General features: G+C 34.9%; 1 protein-coding gene across 1 annotated transcript; it reads right to left on the bottom strand.

Moving 5' to 3' along the window:
- Positions 1-2,242: 2,242 nt before the first annotated feature.
- On the bottom strand, positions 2,243-19,391 carry dhrs3b (dehydrogenase/reductase (SDR family) member 3b). The gene is made up of 6 exons (XM_056468625.1): positions 18,731-19,391; positions 9,026-9,169; positions 6,774-6,893; positions 5,947-6,185; positions 4,032-4,157; positions 2,243-3,933 (listed from the first exon to the last, which is right to left on the bottom strand). The coding sequence occupies exons 1-6, from the start codon at positions 18,923-18,925 to the stop codon at positions 3,849-3,851; spliced, it is 909 nt and encodes a 302-aa protein (XP_056324600.1). The 5' UTR covers positions 18,926-19,391; the 3' UTR covers positions 2,243-3,848.
- Between the last annotated feature and the right edge of the window lie 602 nt (positions 19,392-19,993).

Raw genomic sequence — 19,993 nt, forward strand, 5'->3', positions numbered from 1 at the left:
TGCAGTAACTTGAGCCCCGCTCTTGAAAAGTAAACTGAGCTCACATCTTTGTTGTATCTTCTCAAAAGAGTCCAGACCAAAAAATATGACGTAAAGTAGATCCGGCTGATTTAATTTGGTGAATGTTTGTGATGGGAGAGCGAGTCTGCCCACATGCTGGAGCTTCAGGTCAGGTCTGTTGTGTTGGTGAGTAGAAGTGCTGATGAGGCATTTTACTGCTGTTGACCTCGTGATACAATCCAAATACAGCTTTACTCTGTTAGCCTAGAATTCGCTGATTGTAAGGGTGTTTTCACACGTGGTCCAATCGGCAGGTCTGAAAGCAAACTCCAGTTTTATCTGGTATTAAGATACGTTTTAGTCGATCAGATCACAAGTAGACATTGGAGACACATTTCTGTTTGAGTTTTTTATGTCTCATAACTCTTCTTTTAACCATTTTCTGGTGGGCAAGTGTATATGTATAGGCTTTTTCTAATCTTTCAGTCAAATGTTGAGATGCAGGTCTGCACAATTCAAATATTCTGTACATTTGGAAAGAATTTTTTTTTTTTCTGTAGATTTTTAGTGTAATTTAAGTAAAAATATGCTTTATTCTAAACTTATGTTTTTACTTCTATTCCTGTTGAGTTCCGTATACAGCTATCACAATTTAACATGTGAATACATTAGATTAATGAATAAAAATCAATCAGACATTTACCTCTAAAACACAACTGCATATTCATGATTTTCACATCAAATCAAACTTTCAATTTTTTTCAAATCTAATTTGTAGTCAAATAGTAATTTATCATCGTGAAAATAATTTCTTAACAAAATTAACTGTTGGATTATTATATTTTTAACCAAAAATTTTATTAAGGTTTTTGTAAAAATGTGTACTGGTAAGCAAACATCTTTTAAAACTGTTTCACCTTCAAACTAAACTTAAATTTATAGATGACAAATGTGAAATCCCATCCGACTAGTGCACTTCAACAAAGTTGTCATGAACTGTACCCCAGACCATCCGTTTTAGGCAAAAATATAATATAAATATAAAAATAAGATTGAAGGAGTGTTTATGCAAGGCAATCTTAAGGTGGCCTGGAAAGGGATTAAAAGTATAGCTAAAGTTAGTACACATGTAGCAAATCAATGATAGTGATAATTTGTGCTTGACTAATAAATATAGTGATAATTTTTTTCTCGATTTGATACATTTTCAACTGATGATGAGATCGGATTATTTAAAGATAGTTTAAGTATTCTTGATCATTTTAAATTGAACCCATTTAATATATTAAAGCAGCTGAAGGCCACACCATCCGATAAGGCCCCTGGACCTGATGGTATATGTGGCAACATTAAGTCATGTGCTGAACAGCTAAGTGGAGTTCTCCATTCACTTTTTCAATCATCCTTCGATCTAGGGGAGGTTTCAGAATTTTGGAAGAGCTCAATTATTGTACCAATGCCTAAAAAAGCTAAGCCAGAATCTTTAAATGATTACCGCCCTATTGCCTTGACCTCTTTGGTCATGAAGGCTCTTGAAAAACAGATAAAAAGTTACATAATGACGGTTGCTGGACCGCTTTTAGACGCAGTGCAGTTTGCATATCACGCCAAGAGAGGTGTAGAGGATGCAAAACTGTTTTTGTTGAGTGTTCTTTGTCACCATTTGGATAATAGTAAAGCTTTTGTGCGGCTTTGGTTTGTAGACTTCTCATCTGCTTTTAATTGTTTGCAACCTATTATTTTAGGGGAGAAACTTATCACTCAGTTTAATTTTATCCATAGTCTTATGGATTATGAATTTCTTAACATGTAGGAAACAAAGAGTTAGGGTAAATGGGGCACTATCGGACATCATTAATATTTCTATAGGCTCTCCACAAGGCTGCGTACCTTCTCCTGTTCTTTTTATATTATATATAAATGATTGTCAGAGTACACAGGAAAATAGGTATTTGGTTAAATATGCAGATGATACTGTGCTTTTACTCTTGCTTTCTCACTCAGACCAGGAATATGGTCCAGTCCTGCATGATTTTATTGCATGGTCCAATAAAATGAAACTAGAACTAAATGTCAAAAACCAAAGAAATGCTTATTAACTTTGGCAAAAAAACACCTGCTCTTCAAAGGGGGGTTATAAATGACACACATACCTAGGAACAATTATTGACAACAGGTTGAATCAAAACACACATACAATTATTAATAATGCTCATCAAAAGCTGTTTTTATTGTGGAAAATCAACTCTTTTAATGTAAAGAAAGTTATTCTCAAGACCTTTTACAATTCATTTATTGAAAGTATTTTGTCCTTTTCTTTTATTTGCTGGTTCTCTTCACTCTCTATAAAAAACAGGAATCGTCTTCAAGGCATTGCTAATTTGTGCTCAAATTTTAAGAGTTTCCCTGTGAAGTCTTGCATACTGTTACAAACTGCAGGTGTTGAGGATAGCACATAAAATACTAGGAGACAGCACACACCCCTTGAGCAAATATTTTGAGTGGATGCCCCTTGGGCGACGTCTAAGAACAATAAAATGTTCCATAAATCATTATAAATTTACTTTTGTGCCTGAATCAATTCGGTTACGTAATAAATGTAGTTAATTGATAGATTATTATTAGTTATTATTATCTACCATTGTTATTGATTTTTTTCTTTTTTTTTGGTGTGTGTACTTGATGGTAAGTGTTGGTGTTTTATGTGTTACATGTGTCATTTTTGTTAAATGTGAAGCACCACCATGTCAGAATGAATTGCCCCAAGGGGATTAATAAAGTTTTTAACTAAACTAAAATGGGGCGTTTTTAAAAAGATCTTGTTTTAGTTTGGAAAATGGTGCTCCATTTCAGTATAGACGAATTGAAATGCAAACATTTGAAAATGGAGGCATGGCTATCCACAATCACACTCTGGACTATCGTACATTGTTCCCTGACCTGTCAAGCCCATCTTATATGACCATTAAGCAACAGGTAGACAGCAAGTACTGATGCAGACAGTCTATGCCAGGGGTGACCAACCCTATTCCTGGAGATCTACCTTCGGGCATATATTAGTTGCGACCCATATCAAACACACCTGCATGTAATTATCAAGTGCTGTTCAGGTTTTAATTAATTGGTTCAGGTGTGTTTGATCAGGACTGGAGCTGAACTCTGCAGGCAGGTAGATCTCCAGGAACAGGGTTGAGTACCGCTGATCTATGTGGATGCTCAGTGAGCTAAATAGTCATGTAGAGTATCATGCATTTTAAGCTGTTTATTGTGGATGGTAACAGTTTTTCTGGAACACATTAAAAACTGGACGAGAAGTATTTTCATTCTAAAATGCATTTCTAAACTAAAATGTGGCCTTTAGCTTTTTCAAAATGTTTTTTTGCAGGTTGAAGATGCAAGGGTAGCTTGAAAGGCATGTGTAACACCAACAAAATATGCCTTTTAAATCGAAAACACAGTGTAAATGGCACCTAAAACCAAAGTGTTAGGCTGAAACCCCCCTAAAGACATCCAACTGGAAGGCTTTTTCCTTTAAAACACTTTTTTTCTTTTTAATTCAGATGCAGAATTTACAGTGACAGTAGTTAAAAGGTGATTGTTAAAAAACATTAAAGTACACATACAGTACAGCACAGCGATCGACTGAGGCTTCTTTTTTTCCTTCCATTCTGTGTTTGTCCAACAACGCAACACAAAGGTCAGTGCTGACCTGCAAACAGTCCTGGAAATGCGTTCTGGATCTCAATGCCCGTGGAAGAACAACTCCACAGCCGTTGTTTAATAAAAAAAAAAAACAGTCTGTTTAAAAATATGTAACACTTGAAACTCCTGTGTTATTCCTAAATTTCTCATGTCCGCCCCTTGAAAGTATTCATGCAGGTGTAGGTTCCTGAGAATCTGTGGATTTCCTCCAGTGCACTCTGTGGTAGCATGCTAAAGTAAAGCCAGAAAAGATCATGAATGAGAATTGCATATTTGCTGAAACATTTAGATCTGAAATGAAACTGTGTTTATAAATGATAACACTGTACCTTTTGAGGATAACGAGTGCGTTCATGGTCCAGGGTAAGTAAACAAAGGCTGTGTTTGTCCGAACAGCATCTACTGTTCTCTGTGCTACAACCTCTGGCTTTAGAGGAGGAAAAAGTTGCGGAAACCTGTAGAAAGATGTAATTGTTTAAAACTGCCTGTTGTTGCGCAATACCACAAGGCATTTAAGACTATTGCCGTCTATGGAGGATGAGAGAGCTCTTGGATTTCTCGGATTTTCAAGATGCATTCTGGTTGACCGTATGACAAATAGACAAAGAATACACATTCCTGTTTACACCTGCAGCTTTAATCTCTATTTTTTCCACTTTCTAGATTTCTTGCTAAGATTTTTGTACAGTTGAAGTCAGAAATATTAGCCCCTCTGTTTATTTTTTTCCTCAATTTCTGTTTAACGGAGAGAAGATTTTTTTCAACACATTTCTTAACATAATAGTTTTAATATCGGGTGGATGTTTACCCCATCTTTCTAATATTGCCAAATAAGCTCATCAATGTACATATGAATGTGCCAGAAGGTAACAAGAAGGTAAGCTTTTGCTTTGCTTCTAATAGCTACAAAACTTGGACAAATATTGTGTGTTTCAGTTAGAATCAGAAATGGTTAGAGAACATTGTGCATTTTGTGTTTTTTTTCCCCTTTTAAACCAAGCCTATGATTTCAGACAGCAAAGTTTAAGTGCTATTTGGCATGTGTGATTCACCAACACGACTCTAAGGTTTAAAAACATGGTCAGTAGGTGGAAAGGAGGCAGACTTTTGTGGTGGCTCGAATGCACCTAAACTTATCCATGTCATGTCAAGCAATCAGGTCAAATGTGTTTGCCATGTCTTCTGAAAAATGTGTCTTTATATCAGGTGTCAACAAGACAAATAAGAAAAATGCTTTTCAAAAATATACACATTTTTGGTTAAATATATTGCAGACCTTATAATATTTATGAATCGAAATACCTCCTCATAAGCCATAGAATCACACACACACACATATATAAATATATATATAGTGGCAAATTGGTCTTTTTTTGTAGCTATGTGTCTCAGGACTAATCCATTGACAATTGAATGGATCATGGAAGAATCGAGCCAGATCTAATATGAGTTTGCAAAAACAACTAGCTTATTAACAATCTGCTTATTGATTGATATTATACCAAAAAAAGAGTTTATTGATGCAAAGTGAGTGTGCGTTCTGATGAAATATTATGAGAAAATAGTTGCAATGTTGAGTCTGAATTATAGTTGAGCAGGAGCTACAAAATTGGATGAAATCACTGTATTTATATGGAATTTATATGATTTATGCAAAAAAAATGTCTTAGAATTTTTGTCTTGTTTCTAGTACAAATATCTACATTTCAAAGCGAAAACAAGATAATTTATCTATTTTTAACTTATTTCTAAAACTAATTTTGACTTATTTCTTCTGATGATGAAAACAATGCTTTATTTTTACTTGATCTAAGTGTTTTTTGATATTTGGACTAGAAACGAGACAAAACTAAGTAAGAAAATATATATATTTTTTTTGCATTGTGATTATTACACCTGAATACTGTTAGACTCCCTAGAAGACCATCAAATAGAGCGATTCAAAATACCTTGTGAAACTGCATTCATATCGCAATATTTATTCACAGAAAATTTTTACATCACAATATTAGATTTTTCCAAAATCATGCAGCTCTAATCTCAACCATGCATTAACAAAGCAGAGTCAATTTTAATCCCACACTGATATAATAGTCTTCATAATGATGTTCTAACTCAATGGAAACCGTTAATGTGACTTTCTTCCAATTGAAGCTGAATAATCAGGAAATCTAGAGTGGAATTTGATTTGGTCCTTATAGATATGTGTGTCTGTGTTTTCTAGGATTCAAAACATCATCTCACCTGACTCTCATGCCCTGAAACATTTCAGTGTTGGTGTGGAACGGGAGGACGGTGGTGCAGGCTACACCTGGACAGTCCAGCAGCCCCAGAGTGAGGCTCTCCATGAAGGCCAGTGAAGAAGCTTTAGATGTGCAGTAATCTATGGCACCAGGGATCGGGGACAAAGACAGGATGGAGTTGACACATACAACATGGCCGTTTTGCAGTTCCAGCATACGAGGCAGGAAGGCTTTCGTGGTCTGTGGATGAAAGGATTATTAAAAGGTGAGTTCAAGTAGGAATTAGGAACCTGGAAAGCAGATGATGAAAGTTAGTTATTTTATGTAATATTTGTAAAATATGTTTATAATACTATAAAATGTTTAATATTCTATATAAATGTTTTCTTGAGGTGCTTTTATATCATTGGATTGTTTTAGTGTACAAAAAGTCTGACTGTTTGTTTCAGCAAAAGCAGATTGGTAATGTATTTTATTTTTTAAATAATTTTATATATATTTTTATTAATATTATAATATTTTATTAATATATTTTTTCTTTTTTCTAGCAATGTTCTTAGAATTAACTCTATAACAATTTTAATAATAGTTATTATATAGTAATTATATAAAAATAAACTTAAAACTTATTTATATCAGTTAGTTGATAAGAAATATAAAATTTAAAATGAAATAACACAAGCTAAAACTAACAGAAAAAAAAGAAATACATAAAAAACTACAATAGTTAGTCAGTCATACCAAAAATTATATATATATATATATATATAATTTTTATTTTTATTTATTTATTTTTTTTTAACTGGAGCACCACATTTCTGTACTTACCCAAAACTGTCCCATTGTATTGATGTGTTGTGACTTGAGAAGAGCATCATCATCACTGTCCAGCAAACTCTTCCCATGCACCACTGCAGCATTATTCACCAGAATAGTCACATCTCCCACCTAGCATAAAAATCAAAGACCCACTGCTAGTTATTCTCCTTTCCATAACAGATTACTTGTTCTCTCTTTTTTTTATAGCCAGTCAGCGTCGCCATACTGCTGGGTCTTATCTAACCCAGACATTTTAAGTGAGCTATAATCTCTACCCAGGCTATGGGGGTGGAAGGCAAAACAGCTGTGATAAAGCCAGTGCTTGGGTTATTAGAGGTTAGAGCCAACTACATTATTTATAATAATGTGCACACTGATTTTGAAATTCGCATCCAACATTAGAACATTAGAAAATAAATATATATATCATATTGTCAATCACATTTACACACTGCCTCTGTCACCTTTATTCATTATTAAAAAATTAATTATCTGCGCTTTGAGCATTTTGAGAGGTGTTTTAACAATTGTCACCATTCAAGTGAATGCCAAAATCCAGATCTGATTTGATTCATTTTCCACCAAATACGTGATATATTTGTATATCTTCTGGATATATTCTTTCTCTTTTTTTTTTTTTTAGAAAAGAAAGGCCACCAAAAAGATCATCTACACTGATTGAAAACTCTTTATTATAATAACATAATTAATTCATATTCTTAGTGAGTGACACATTTTAGGAGGATATTTTAACATTTCATTTTTACAGAATGTTATTCAAGCTTTATTAATATGCAATTAATATATAATCTGTATTTATAAAGTCACTTTTCTAAATTTTATTTGATGCAAACACCAAATTTCCTAGTAGTAATTTTTTGGAGGATGGATACATACAGTTAAAGTAAGAATTATTAGCCCCCCTGAATTTTTAGCCCCCCTGTTTATTTTTCCCCCAATTTCTGTTTAATAGAGAGAAGATTTTTTCAACATATTTCTAAACATAATAGTTTTAATAACTCATTTCTAATAACTGATTTATTTTATCTTTGCCATGATGACAGTAAATAATATTTTACTTGTTATTTTTCAAGACACTTCTATACAGCTTAAAGTGACATTTAAAGCCTTAACTAGGTTAATTAGGTTAACTAGGCAGGTTAGGGTAATTAGGCAAGCTATTGCGATGGTTTGTTCGCAATAACTATAACCATGGTTTGCTCTATAGACTATCGAAAAAAAAAATAGCTTAAAGGGGCTAATAATTTTGACCTTAAAATGGTTCATAAAAAATTAAAAACTGCTTTTATTCTAGACGAAATAACAAATAAGACTTTCTCCAGAAGAAAGGATATTATCAGACATATTGTGAAAATTTCCTTGCTCTGTTAAACGTCATTTGGGAAATATTTAAAAAAGAAAAAAAAAACATGAAAAGGGGGGCTAATAATTCTGACTTCAACTGTATGTTACAAAGTGGGGCGCTGACAAAAGACTTGTGGATCCAAATGCAGTTTATCATGCCGAGGTCGTACAGGCAGAGGTCAAGAACAGGAGCAAAACAGAAGCACAGAGGTAATCCAAAAGACGGGATCAAAATACAGGCGAGAGGTCAGACTAGGCGGCAAAGGATCAAAACAGCAAACAAAGAGAGAGAACGCTTTGTAAAGTTCATGAAAGAAACGAGACTTGGCAATGTGTGAGTGAAGGTGAGGTGTTCTTATTGAGGATGTCCGGATCCAATCACGTAGTTTCAGACTCGATCGGAATTGGAAGTTTCCTTCCGATCAGGAATCAAATATATATATTCTTATGATTTTTTAACACGCCTATCGTTATGTGGAGGCACAGAGTTAGACCTCTGTCTTGACGCTCTTTTTTTCTTGATGCTATTGGTTAAAAGTAGAACACGGAAGCAGCTTGAAGCGGAAAGCGTGAGTATGTCTGCGGTCTGGAGGTATTATAAAGTTGATGACGACAACATTGCCATAGCAAACTGATGTTTGTTGAATGTAAGAGAGAGAGATACTATGAAGAATTTTGGTAATCAGTAGCCACATAAATACAAAAATAAATACTATACTACTAATACAGCCAACATTCCCTAAAATATCTTCTTTTGTTTTCAACAAAAGAAACTCAAACACGATTGTAACCATTTGAGGGAGAGTAAATGATAACATAATTCATTTTTATTTTGAGTGAACTATCACTTTAATCAGGTAACTCATCAGAGTATGATATTATGGCGCATACTGTACCTTTTCTCTGACAACCTTGGCTTGCTTGTAGACTTCTTCCCTGTTGGCCACATCGCAAACAAAATAATGGCACTCTGTCCCCATGAGGGTGATCTCCTCACACGTCTCCTTCAGACATTTTTCCGTCCGGCCCCACAGGATTAGCTGTTAAGAAACAAAATGGAACAAAATATAAAACTAGCCAGACAAAAATATAAAACCAGCCAGATATATGTAATACTTACTGGCCATACATCAACTTTCCAGAAAGCTAAAGCAAAATACGTCACCGTTCAAGTCTTTAGTCATAAATTAGAGTCTCAGAGTAGATTTAATTTGTCAGTTGTTGTGTTTTAACGGTCTTTGCTAATTTATTATGACTTGTATTCTTCATTGTAGGTGTTTACTTGTAAACACAAGAGACTACGTGACCTACAATTCATGCCAAATGTTTGACACGAAAAGAATGAGTCAGAAGATAATCTGTTTTCGCATTTTAGTATGTCCTTTTTAAATCGAAAACATTTGCTTGGAATGATATATGAACAGTTCTAATCCTTGATTACACAATCGGTTCGATTCAGTGTAAGTACCATGTTCATGAGATTATAACTTTTAAAAAGCGTCTAGGGCTGGCCGATAAATGATATTATATTGAATCGCGATAAAACTGATGTCAATAACAATAAGTTCTGGACTTTTTTTTTACTATAAATTGATCTAAGAGCCAATCACACTGCAGAAATGTGCAACAATGGGAATCTAAAAGTGTGTTAATATTAGAGATGTACCGAATTTTTGGCCACGGAAAATTTATCGGCTGAAAATGTTATACTATTTAATGGACCCTCTAATTTCTGTGGCTTCAGTCATTGCTGGGGTACTCTTTTAAATCTGGAAGCATAAACAACTTATATTCAACTTATAAAATATTAAATTATATCAAAATATATATCGTTATCATTCAATATGGACAATAATTATCGAGATTGCATTTTTGCCAGATCGCCCAGCCCTATTTGCATCCTTTTAGAACTAATTACAACTTATGAATGTGATTTTTGAACAAATACAGTACGACTTGTACCATGTGACCACTGCTTAGTCATATTTATTTAGGTGCTTGTTTACACTAATTCCTAGTTAATTCTAATTATTAGTCAATTCCAAACCACTCCAAAACAAACATAACAAATCCCATAATTTGAAAATGAATGTTAATTACAACATAAACAAAGTATTAATGCGTCAATGTGACTGTTTGGCTCCATTGTTTTTCAGTAAAATTAACTATTCATTATTTAATTAAGTCTTAGTAACTTCAAAGCTGTCCTAAATTTTTTATCATATGTTCAAAATTCACTGTAAACCACAGTGTGTTAGGTCTCATTGGTTTATTTTATGCCAGTTTAACAACACATATTCGTATGAAAACTAGTAGCAAGCATTGTAGGAACAGAAGCAAGAGTGAGGCTGTTTGTTAAGAGAGAAGGATTAAGAGAGATGACTGTGTGAATGGATTGGCTGGGACAGGGAACATGGGGGGCAGTGATTGGTCAATTAGATTTATCAGTCTGAGAGGTCAAAGAAAGGTAATGAAATCAGTGATGCTGCCTCATCATCTCTCGCAGACAAATTCTCATAGAGATTACACAGCCTGCTGGGCATACAGACCCAGCCATTTTCTGCTTCAACAACCTCATGATAATGTGTGTGTGTGTGTGTATGTGTGTGCGGGGATTCATTTGGCCGCAGAATTTAGCCTAATAGGAGAAAACCACCCTTTGAGATTGGAGAAAACATTCATAAATAGATTTGTATTTATTATTTTAGCTCAGTTATGGTTTGTTTACGCCAGTTTTATTTTGGTTGTATTAATGTATGGGTCAAAAATGATTTTTTTTTTAAGAATCACAACAATAAAAGAGTAATGCAGCTTTAAATTTAATGTTTTTTCCCACATACATTAGAACATATCCTGTTCACATGTTTAACATTATTGATTATATGACTATTACAGATTTTTGGAATGATTTACAGAATATATACGCTAAAAAGTACCTATACATTTAATGCCAAACATATCATCAAGCATATTTAAAACAAGAATCTGTTTAAAGTATTATTTAAAAAATATTTTGACATTTCATTTTCGCAAAAAACATTACACAATTTGCTAGCAATTAATAAGTAATCTATATTTATAAAGTCACATTTCTAAATTTCAGTTGATACAAGCACCAAATCTCCTAATTGTAATTTCATTTGACAATATATACTATTGCTAACTGTAATCATATAATTAATAAACTGATATAAAATGATTATTTTTATTATTATTAAATTATTATTTTATTATATTGTTCATATTCTGATTTCTAAAGTAAATATATGTCAAAATGTCAATCACAAACTAGTGAGAGCAAACATTTTAAGACTTTATAATTATGGCTAGGGATGCAACGATTAACCGATTTCACTATTAACCGCACTTTAAGTCATTACGCTTAATTAATCGTAAAGGCTTCTCAACACTGTGTTTCTGCATGGAACAAAACATTAAACAACGTTATGCCAACTATGCGCTGGTTTAAAGTTCCGAGATTGTACACCTAGGCAAATACCCACGCACACTGGATTAAAGGCTGATTTTAACTATGGCTAAGGCTATTAACTAAGGGCTGTTCACATATCGCGTGCAAGTTCATTATTTCCAATGAAGATGCACGGCTTGCGCACATACAATATTTTGTTTTGCTGCGATATGAAAACAATTTTACCAGATGGCTTGAATAGCTATATTTGTGAAAAATCATTCATTTAGATTGGTTGGGTTGATTTTGAAAACATGTGAATCATGTATAAAAATACAATTGCGAGAAAAATTACAATAGAGTAAAGAAAAAAAGTAAATAAACAATTCTTTATGGTTTTCTGGAGAGTCAAACAGTATTCAATGAAGAAATTTAGTAATGTAAAATACCACTGTATAGTCTTTATTGTTTTAATAAATCAGTAAAAAAAAATATATATTAAAGTTACAAATGTTTACGTTATTGTGCCTGCATGCTTTACACTTTCTTGAAATTGTGATATCCGTGCCGAACCGATATATTGTGCAGCCCTACTTTAAAGTTTAGGGACTTTCCATGTGATTTTCTAAACTAGTATTGTTTTGAAATGAATGAATGCATAATAATTGTGATAACCGTGATTATTCCTCAGACTATAATCAAACAATCAAATATTATAATCGTTGCATCACTAATTATGACCAGTGATAGCCATGTCCATAAAGCTGATTTATACTTCTGCATCAAGCGCACGCGTATGCTCCTACTCAGCCTATGCGTGGTCGCATAGCCCTCGCTGTGGCCGTCGGTGACTATGACGGTGACTATGACACGCACCTCTCAAAAAATGTAACTACATGTCGCAACAACGCGTAGCGTAAGCTCTGTGATTGGCTGGCTTGGTAACGTAGAATAACTATGTTCCATACACTTTCCGCTCTTCCACTCAAACACCACTCCTTCGTCATTAAAAGCCAGATAAACATGTTTTTGTGATCATTCTCTGGGTGAATACCTACTGCACAATACACATTTTGATTGATGTCTTTTGGACCGGTAGTTTTTGAGAAAAGAGGGGAAAAGTACCACCTCCACATGTGTACGGAAGATGACTACATAATTTAAAATAGAGTTCCGTACAGGAAGCACATCTTTAATTCACCGGCAAAAGAGGTTGCTTATTAAAAACTTATGTCAGAATACACTATTATTGTGTTTAACTTGAAGTTAATGTGATATTTTATATCTTTTTATGGAAGTTTGCAATGAAAGAATCTTACATACATTTAAGTTTCATGACTTGAGATCAAGATCATGCTTATTTTATTACAGCGTGGCAATATAAATATTAAAACATTAAATTCATGCAAGTTAACGCTAACTTAACTGACCTTTAATGAATATAAATATCATTAATGTACAAAAATGATGGGCAAATATCGTTTGAAGCCCGTCATTCTGGCTCTCTCTGGTGGAGTTGCGCCGTGGTTATCATCACTCACAAATGACTTTTAAATATGGCCATTGCAAAACATTTATTAAAGAAAAGGTAACTTACTTAACAATTTGTGATAACATGATATTCATTTCAAAAACACTCTAATACTGTAATATGCACAAATTAAATTCAAATGATCAATATTTTCCTTGCTCTAAATGTCTCCCCTCCCAAGCGACACTCGCACCTTAAGCTTGCCCACTGTTCATTTTCAAGTGCAATGGGTGGACGTAGCAAACTTACTGATTTTTTTCAGAAATATTTGGTAGGAGAGTCTCTGTTGTGATCGGGGATGGAAGAGTGAAATACAAAATTTACACAGATATATAGCTTGTCTATAACTCATAAGTATTTATTCTGAGATTGGTTTTAAAATGTAATCAGTAAGGAACATCGTTGTGTGCGGAATATGGTTAGTCTACGTTAGCGCTGACCAGTGTGGACGGAGAGCTATGTGATAGAGCGAGTGTTTACAAGTGTTGAGACCCGTGAAGGAGGTCCAGATGGAAACTGTTGTTTTGTTTTTACCTGATAATTAAAATTGTTGCACATCTGCCTCAAAATGAGCGAGTTTGAGCCACTTGTTCATTAAGGTAACATTCAGAAAAAACAAAACGCCCACAAAGAAACTCGACACAGAGGAACACAAAAATCTGCTGCCAGCTAGAGTTTCGGAAGTGCTATTGCAGAGCAACACAAACAGTGCGCAGAAGTATAAATGCACGGCTACGCATGCACCGTGGGTCACGCCGATCACTCAACAAAGTAGTATAAACCAGGCTTAAATGTTCAATTTTACTGAAGCAAACATGTTGTTAGGTAAATCCAGGGTCTGGTTTGAGATTTTAACTCTCACAAACCTTGAAAACGGACTGCAAAATACTCAAGTCCAGTAACCTTACTCAGATAGCTGAATGTTTGTCACTGAAGAATGGTTCACATTTATTGGCCATGGCTGCTTGTAATTGGTCCAATTACTTCTCTTTTTGGGAAAGGATTTGTGGAAATTTCCAGCCTCTGAGCAAGTGGTGTTTTCATTTTGTTAAGAATTCATTTCAGCCGACTTCATGGAAAAGTGGAGTCATTACTGGGGTCAGTCTGAAATGTGAAGAAACTTTACGCACCAAAAATTAAAGATGGTGGATTTCTGGTTAAATGCATTATGTCCAGATAAATATTTAAAGTGACCTATGTTAATTAACCTAAACCAATATATGCGTATATCCCTATCATTGAAGAATTAGGCAAAAGATGGTCTGATCTGCATGTGGTTTCACTTTGCAGGCCTAATGGATGCCTGTGTGTTTTAGTATGGGCTTGTTTTATATTCATGGCCCTTTGAGCTAATTACTGAGAAGGTCTTGATTAAGCTTATAATAGGATTTCACAACAATCTTGATATTTCTGTCAGAGAACAAGAGCTCACAAGGTGGTCTCCCATACAATCCCACTATGAGCTTCATCTGCACACATCACATTAGCAAGTCTTATCATTCAAGTCCTTAGAGTAGCAATGGCTGAGTGCACCGCATTAGCATACAATATGCGAAAATAAGGAGCAAACAAACCGTGCTTAATCCAGTCCTGTGAGGACGCACATTGTGTTTCCTTAAAGATAAACACACAAATAATCAGTGCTCTGTGTGTGAAGCTCTTATGACTAGCTTTGTAATCTGGGGCTTCATTTATAAAATGTTGCGCAGAAAACGTTTTAAATTTGTTCTTACATAATTTCGCAGAAGGGTGTAAGTGCGATTCAGAGAAAATGTACAAAAGCCTGTGAGTATGCCTCTTCTCCAGATGTGGCATTTATAAATAGAAAATGATCTTGAAATTGTGTGAAATTGACTGCTGTCAGATCTACATCTTGAAATGCCTCCCAATTAATGTCATTACCATATAAAAGACCACTCACCTATATCCGAAAGAGAAAAAAAATGTATTAGAAACTTTTTTGAGTTAGAAATTGTGGCAGAAATACAGGCTCCACATAGAACATTTTAGAAAGAAAATATGGACCTTTTATATAATAAAATCAATATTATTACCTGATTATGGTCACTGGTTTAAAAAAACTGCATGTGATTTGGCATTTCTTTATACTAAAGTTTACTAATGTTATAAGTTAAACAATTATTACATTATATAACAGTAGGTCAGCAAAAAGTGTTCAAATCAGTCCAGTCAATATTTAAGTTTTTCTTAAGTTTGATGGGGAAAAAATATTTTATTTTTTTGGAGAAACTGAGTGAACATAACAAAAATCTTGTATAGTTTGTAAGTTACTAAATAACAATTAGTTGCAGCTGTTTTTCAATATTGTTGCAAGACCTGCAGTATAATTTGCCTCATTGCACACAAAAGATACACTAGTGGTCAAAAGTTTGGGGTCAGTAGGATTTTTAAATGTTTTAAAATAAGCTTCTCCTGCTCGACAAGGCTGCATTTATTTCACCAAAAATACAGTACAAATTGTCACATGTTATTGCACTATAAAATAACAGTTAAAATGTAGTTTATAATTTAATTTAATAATTTATTGCAGTGATTTTAAAGATGAATTTTCAGCTTCATTACTCCAGTCTTCAGAATCACATGATCCTTTAGAAATCACTATAATATTAATTATTATTATTATTATTATTATTATTATTATTAATGGTAATAGTAATAAAAACAATAATGACTGGAGTAATAGTTTCATTTGAAACTATATACAAAAAGAAAGCAGTTATTTAAAAATGTTATAAATATTTAACAATTTAACTATGTTTTTTTTACGTTTAAAAAATGCCGCCTTGATTAACAGAATCATTTTCTTAAAAAAATAATTACATAAAAAAAAACTGACTCCAAACCATTGACCGGAAGTGTAGGTCTACATTAATGTGTATACATTTTAAAAATGGTCTTTGTCAATACACACATAGTTTTTCCAAACGCTTCTCATCCAACATGAAATATTCTAAAAAATGTTTTGCAAACTCCTTCACTTGGAACACAATTGCTGTCTTAGATCGTGTTGACACTTGCTGTTCAGCTGTTTTAGCATTCCCACTGTCATACTTAAGACTGAACCTAAATCTGAACTGATTTGAATGTGCTGGTTGTATGTGCACATACACACGATGGTATTTCTATTATCTGGGAACTCATGAAGAGGTTATAAAATGTGTAAATAGTCAAAACAGAGCTTGGAATTCCTCAAACAAAAAATTGGCTGCAATGAGGCAGCATTTCCTATGCCTGCAGTGCACCAAACTGTAAAAGGCAGCCTTTCTCCTATAATGATCAAGAATGATTGAGTATGCTTGATTAGTCAATTTTTACAGTTGCATCTTGTGAATTCACACCCTGTTTTGTCTGGTCGACATTCACATTTCGGTCAAAATGGACCAGTTTGTTTGGAGGTGGACCAAGACTCATCTTTTCAGAAGCATTGATCTGCTTTTTGGGTCCAAGTGTATTCACGCTTATTCTACTTGACAGCAGTAATCAAAATGAAGTTTGTTTTAATCAAACTAAACCTCTTTGTGCTCAAGTCTGAACACAATCTTAGTGTGGACAGTAGTCTTAAAACAGAGAGAAAAAGATAGCCTCTTCAAATATATCTAGATAAGTGTAAACGCAGCCCAAGTAATCCACTTTACTCCCTACTGAATGGGTCTGTATGTGGACGGGGGCGCAAGAAGTTCAGGAGGCAGTCGCCTGCCGCTGTCTAATTAGTGTGGAGACAGAAGGGTCAGTCACAGGGCACTGCCCAGCTGGGAGCTGTATGGTCCCTGCCACCCTCCCCCCAGCCCATACACATGCAGAAAGCAATTTACATAGGGCTCACTTCCTTCACACTTCCTTAAGCCATCAGCCATGAGACCACATGGATGGTCACAGGTGACGGTGCTTCTGTAACTTCCAGAAGTTCTTTTCTTGGTTCTTCAAATCACTGTTAAGGGTTTGGCTAGTGGTTAATGACACAACTCTTGCAAGATATTTCCAGTGTTAAATTGCCATGCAGAGAGGACTTGCTGACTTCTTTGACCCCATAATAACAGCCTGCTTTCTGTAAAATTACAACCTCCACTTAGAGGCGAGAGTGGTCAGGTTAACTCTGAGCCTGTGCATTTATGATTCATGGCTGTTTAGCATTCCTTAAGAATGGGCTAACTGTGAAGACAGCGACTGCAGGTGTCTCTTCCAAAGCTTTCACACCTTGACAATGGCTAACAATGGGGTGTTGACAAGCACGGTGGCTTCCTTTAACATACTGCTGCAAATCTGGTTCTTTCAAAGACCTTTGCCCCATGATGATGTAAAAGGTGAGTTGTGTCATTGAGCATTCAGGGATCTAAGGTCTGAGAGTGGTAAGGTTTGCGCTAAAACTTTTATGATGGGCTTTATTTAGTCTCGTACACGCAACCTTCTCAGGGGGAAAACGTTTGTAAATCAAAGTAAAGCCTTGGGTGTAATGCCGCCAAACACTGGGGCCCCTGTCACTGTGGTTACAGAAGTTATTAAGCCCTGTTTATTACAGTTGGGCCACTGGGTCTATTTATAATGCAATGTCTTGGGTGGGTGAGGCAGCTGAGACATTTCTTCCCAGCTCTTGACTTTCAGCACACAGTCGCGTTTCATTAGAATCTGACTGCTGAGACAAAAAATAAATAAATATATTACACCACTGCCAATGTGAGATTTAATATAGGCATTCAATACTCCAGATAATGTCTGCAATGGAATAAAGATTCATAAGGAAAGGCAGATGCCTAACATTCCAAAATATTTGCCAAGGTCAAAGTTTTTGGCATCATGAACTTCTTGGGCCACTGGTCCCTCTACAGGTTTTTCAACTGGATTACTGTAATAATTTGAACATAAGAGCTGTCAAAGTTTGAAAGATGGGTGTTTTCCATCAAATAGCTGTTTAAATGACCCAGTTGAACAAGACATTGGGTTCCAGGTCTACATTTTGATTGGTCTGTTGACCGTAGAGGTCATGACCTATGCACTGTTGAGACAATGGGTTTATGAACAGCACATGTAATGTCCCTAGGGAGAGGAATAGGGCATACAGGGTGATATTTTGCACAACAAAACAAACTCATCCATTATTATTGTTGATGTGGATTATCTTCCACAAATTACCACATCTATAACTTTGCAATTATAGATACCAATATCACAGTTGGTATTATTGCAAAAAAGACAGAGTCAACATGTTTTTATCATTGTTAAACTACTGTTTCCACTCATTCATTTGAAAATATTGGAAAGAAAATCATAAAAATAAAGCAATTGAGAAAATGCTATAAATTTGTAGCATTTAGGTTTTAAATGTTTACTTTTATGTCTACAATTTCAACAAGATTTGAAAGGATTTTCATACCAAATGTTTTTTTTCAAGAGTGGAAAAGATGCGTAACGTTTTAAGATAGCGACATTATTATGTGGCTAAATTATTGTTTACATTAATAACAGTTATTTACTTCTTTGGTATGTGCCAAAAAGAGCCATGAATGTGTTATTAAAGTTTAAGACTATGGGAACTATACTATAACTATTAGAACACCACATTGGCACGGTTTAAATAAAGTGCTTTTAAGCTTAAATATTATACATATAGAGGCATATGGCAAAGTAATTTTACAAAAGGCTTACCTTTTTAGCTCCACGCACGGCGAACTCCTTAGCCAGGTGACGGCCGATGCCCCGTCCGCCACCCGTGATAAGCACTACATCTCCGCTCAGATCTCTCCGCCTGCTCGGTAAGAACCAGCACACGGTCGCCTTGACAGTGTAGTAGAGTATCTGAATAGGTAAGAGCACTGCGCAGCCCAACGCCTTCAGATCCATTTCACTCCGTCTCAGTGTCCGCTTATCTCAGTTCTCGCCAGGAACAATTGCCGAACTAATTGAATCCTTGCTCGGAACGATCACCTTTACTCCTATTTATAGGAGTGAATAAGGCAATTCGCCTTATTTTGCAGAGCTGACGCACTCTTGATAGAGTGAAACGCAGTCCAAGGCAGTTCATGTGCACCTCTGAGGAATATCTGTCATTTTGCGCACCTTTATTCCGATATAAACTCTTGATCCACGGAGCTCTCGCTGCGACAAGTGTGCGCTGCTGTTTTCTACCGGAGACTGAGTCCTGTCGCTACTGACAGCGGCCAGAGTCCAGCTATGACGATACGTCTGGTCTGATAGGGGTTTTAAAGAGACTATTTATCTTGATTGACAGCTGGAGGACTGACAGAAGTATTGCTTTATCAACGGTTGGCGTGAGGGTTTCTTTATGACGGCTGAGTCTCCTCCCCCAGAAGTGGTGCCACAGGCAATTTCGCTGCCTTTCAACCTGTGCTTATCGTGCTGGCTAGAGTATTTTGATTCAATCCAGTGATTCGAATCTTTTGAATCAGTTCGCTATGATTTGTTTACATTACTGCAAAGTTGCAATGAGTCCTTGAATTAATGATCAGTCGACTTAAATGTGTACAAAACAAAATTATGAATGACTTTAACTTAGTTTTATTAAATAACAATACATAACAGACGTTTTACAACACAAATCAAGGCTATTTTTTTCCTCTATTTTCAACTTTTTTATTGTATATGGTCAGGCATTTAGATGCATTATTCTTTAACCGTCTTTCTTTCTTTTTTTTCTGTGAATTGGATTAAATTGATGTTAGTATGCTAAACTAAAAGATCATGCTTAAAATTTGTGTTTAAAAAAAAAGATTAATTCTAAAACAAAAGTCAAGTTTATCATTCCATCCAGCCTTCTTGCATGACGTTTTGTATTGGACTGACATTTTTTGGTTTATCAACCAAGTTGTGTAAATGCTTTATTCTTTTTTGACCAAATTTGTGAGAGCGAATCAGAATCTGCAGACTTTTTTTTTGCTATTTTTGCTTAGC

Source organism: Danio aesculapii, chromosome 11 (genome assembly GCF_903798145.1).
Source record: "Danio aesculapii chromosome 11, fDanAes4.1, whole genome shotgun sequence".
Lineage (NCBI taxonomy): Eukaryota > Metazoa > Chordata > Actinopteri > Cypriniformes > Danionidae > Danio > Danio aesculapii.

What these genes read in the sequence shown, in the direction of transcription:
- dhrs3b (XM_056468625.1), bottom strand. Translation starts at nt 18,925, where the DNA reads ATGGATCTGAAGGCGTTGGGCTGCGCAGTGCTCTTACCTATTCAGATA. An exon ending in TTTCAGGGCATGAGAGTCAG is followed by an intron (nt 4,158 to 5,946) that starts GTGAGATGATGT and finishes ATCTTTCTACAG; the next exon opens with GTTTCCGCAACTTTTTCCTC. An exon ending in GCACTCGTTATCCTCAAAAG is followed by an intron (nt 3,934 to 4,031) that starts GTACAGTGTTAT and finishes GCTTTACTTTAG; the next exon opens with CATGCTACCACAGAGTGCAC.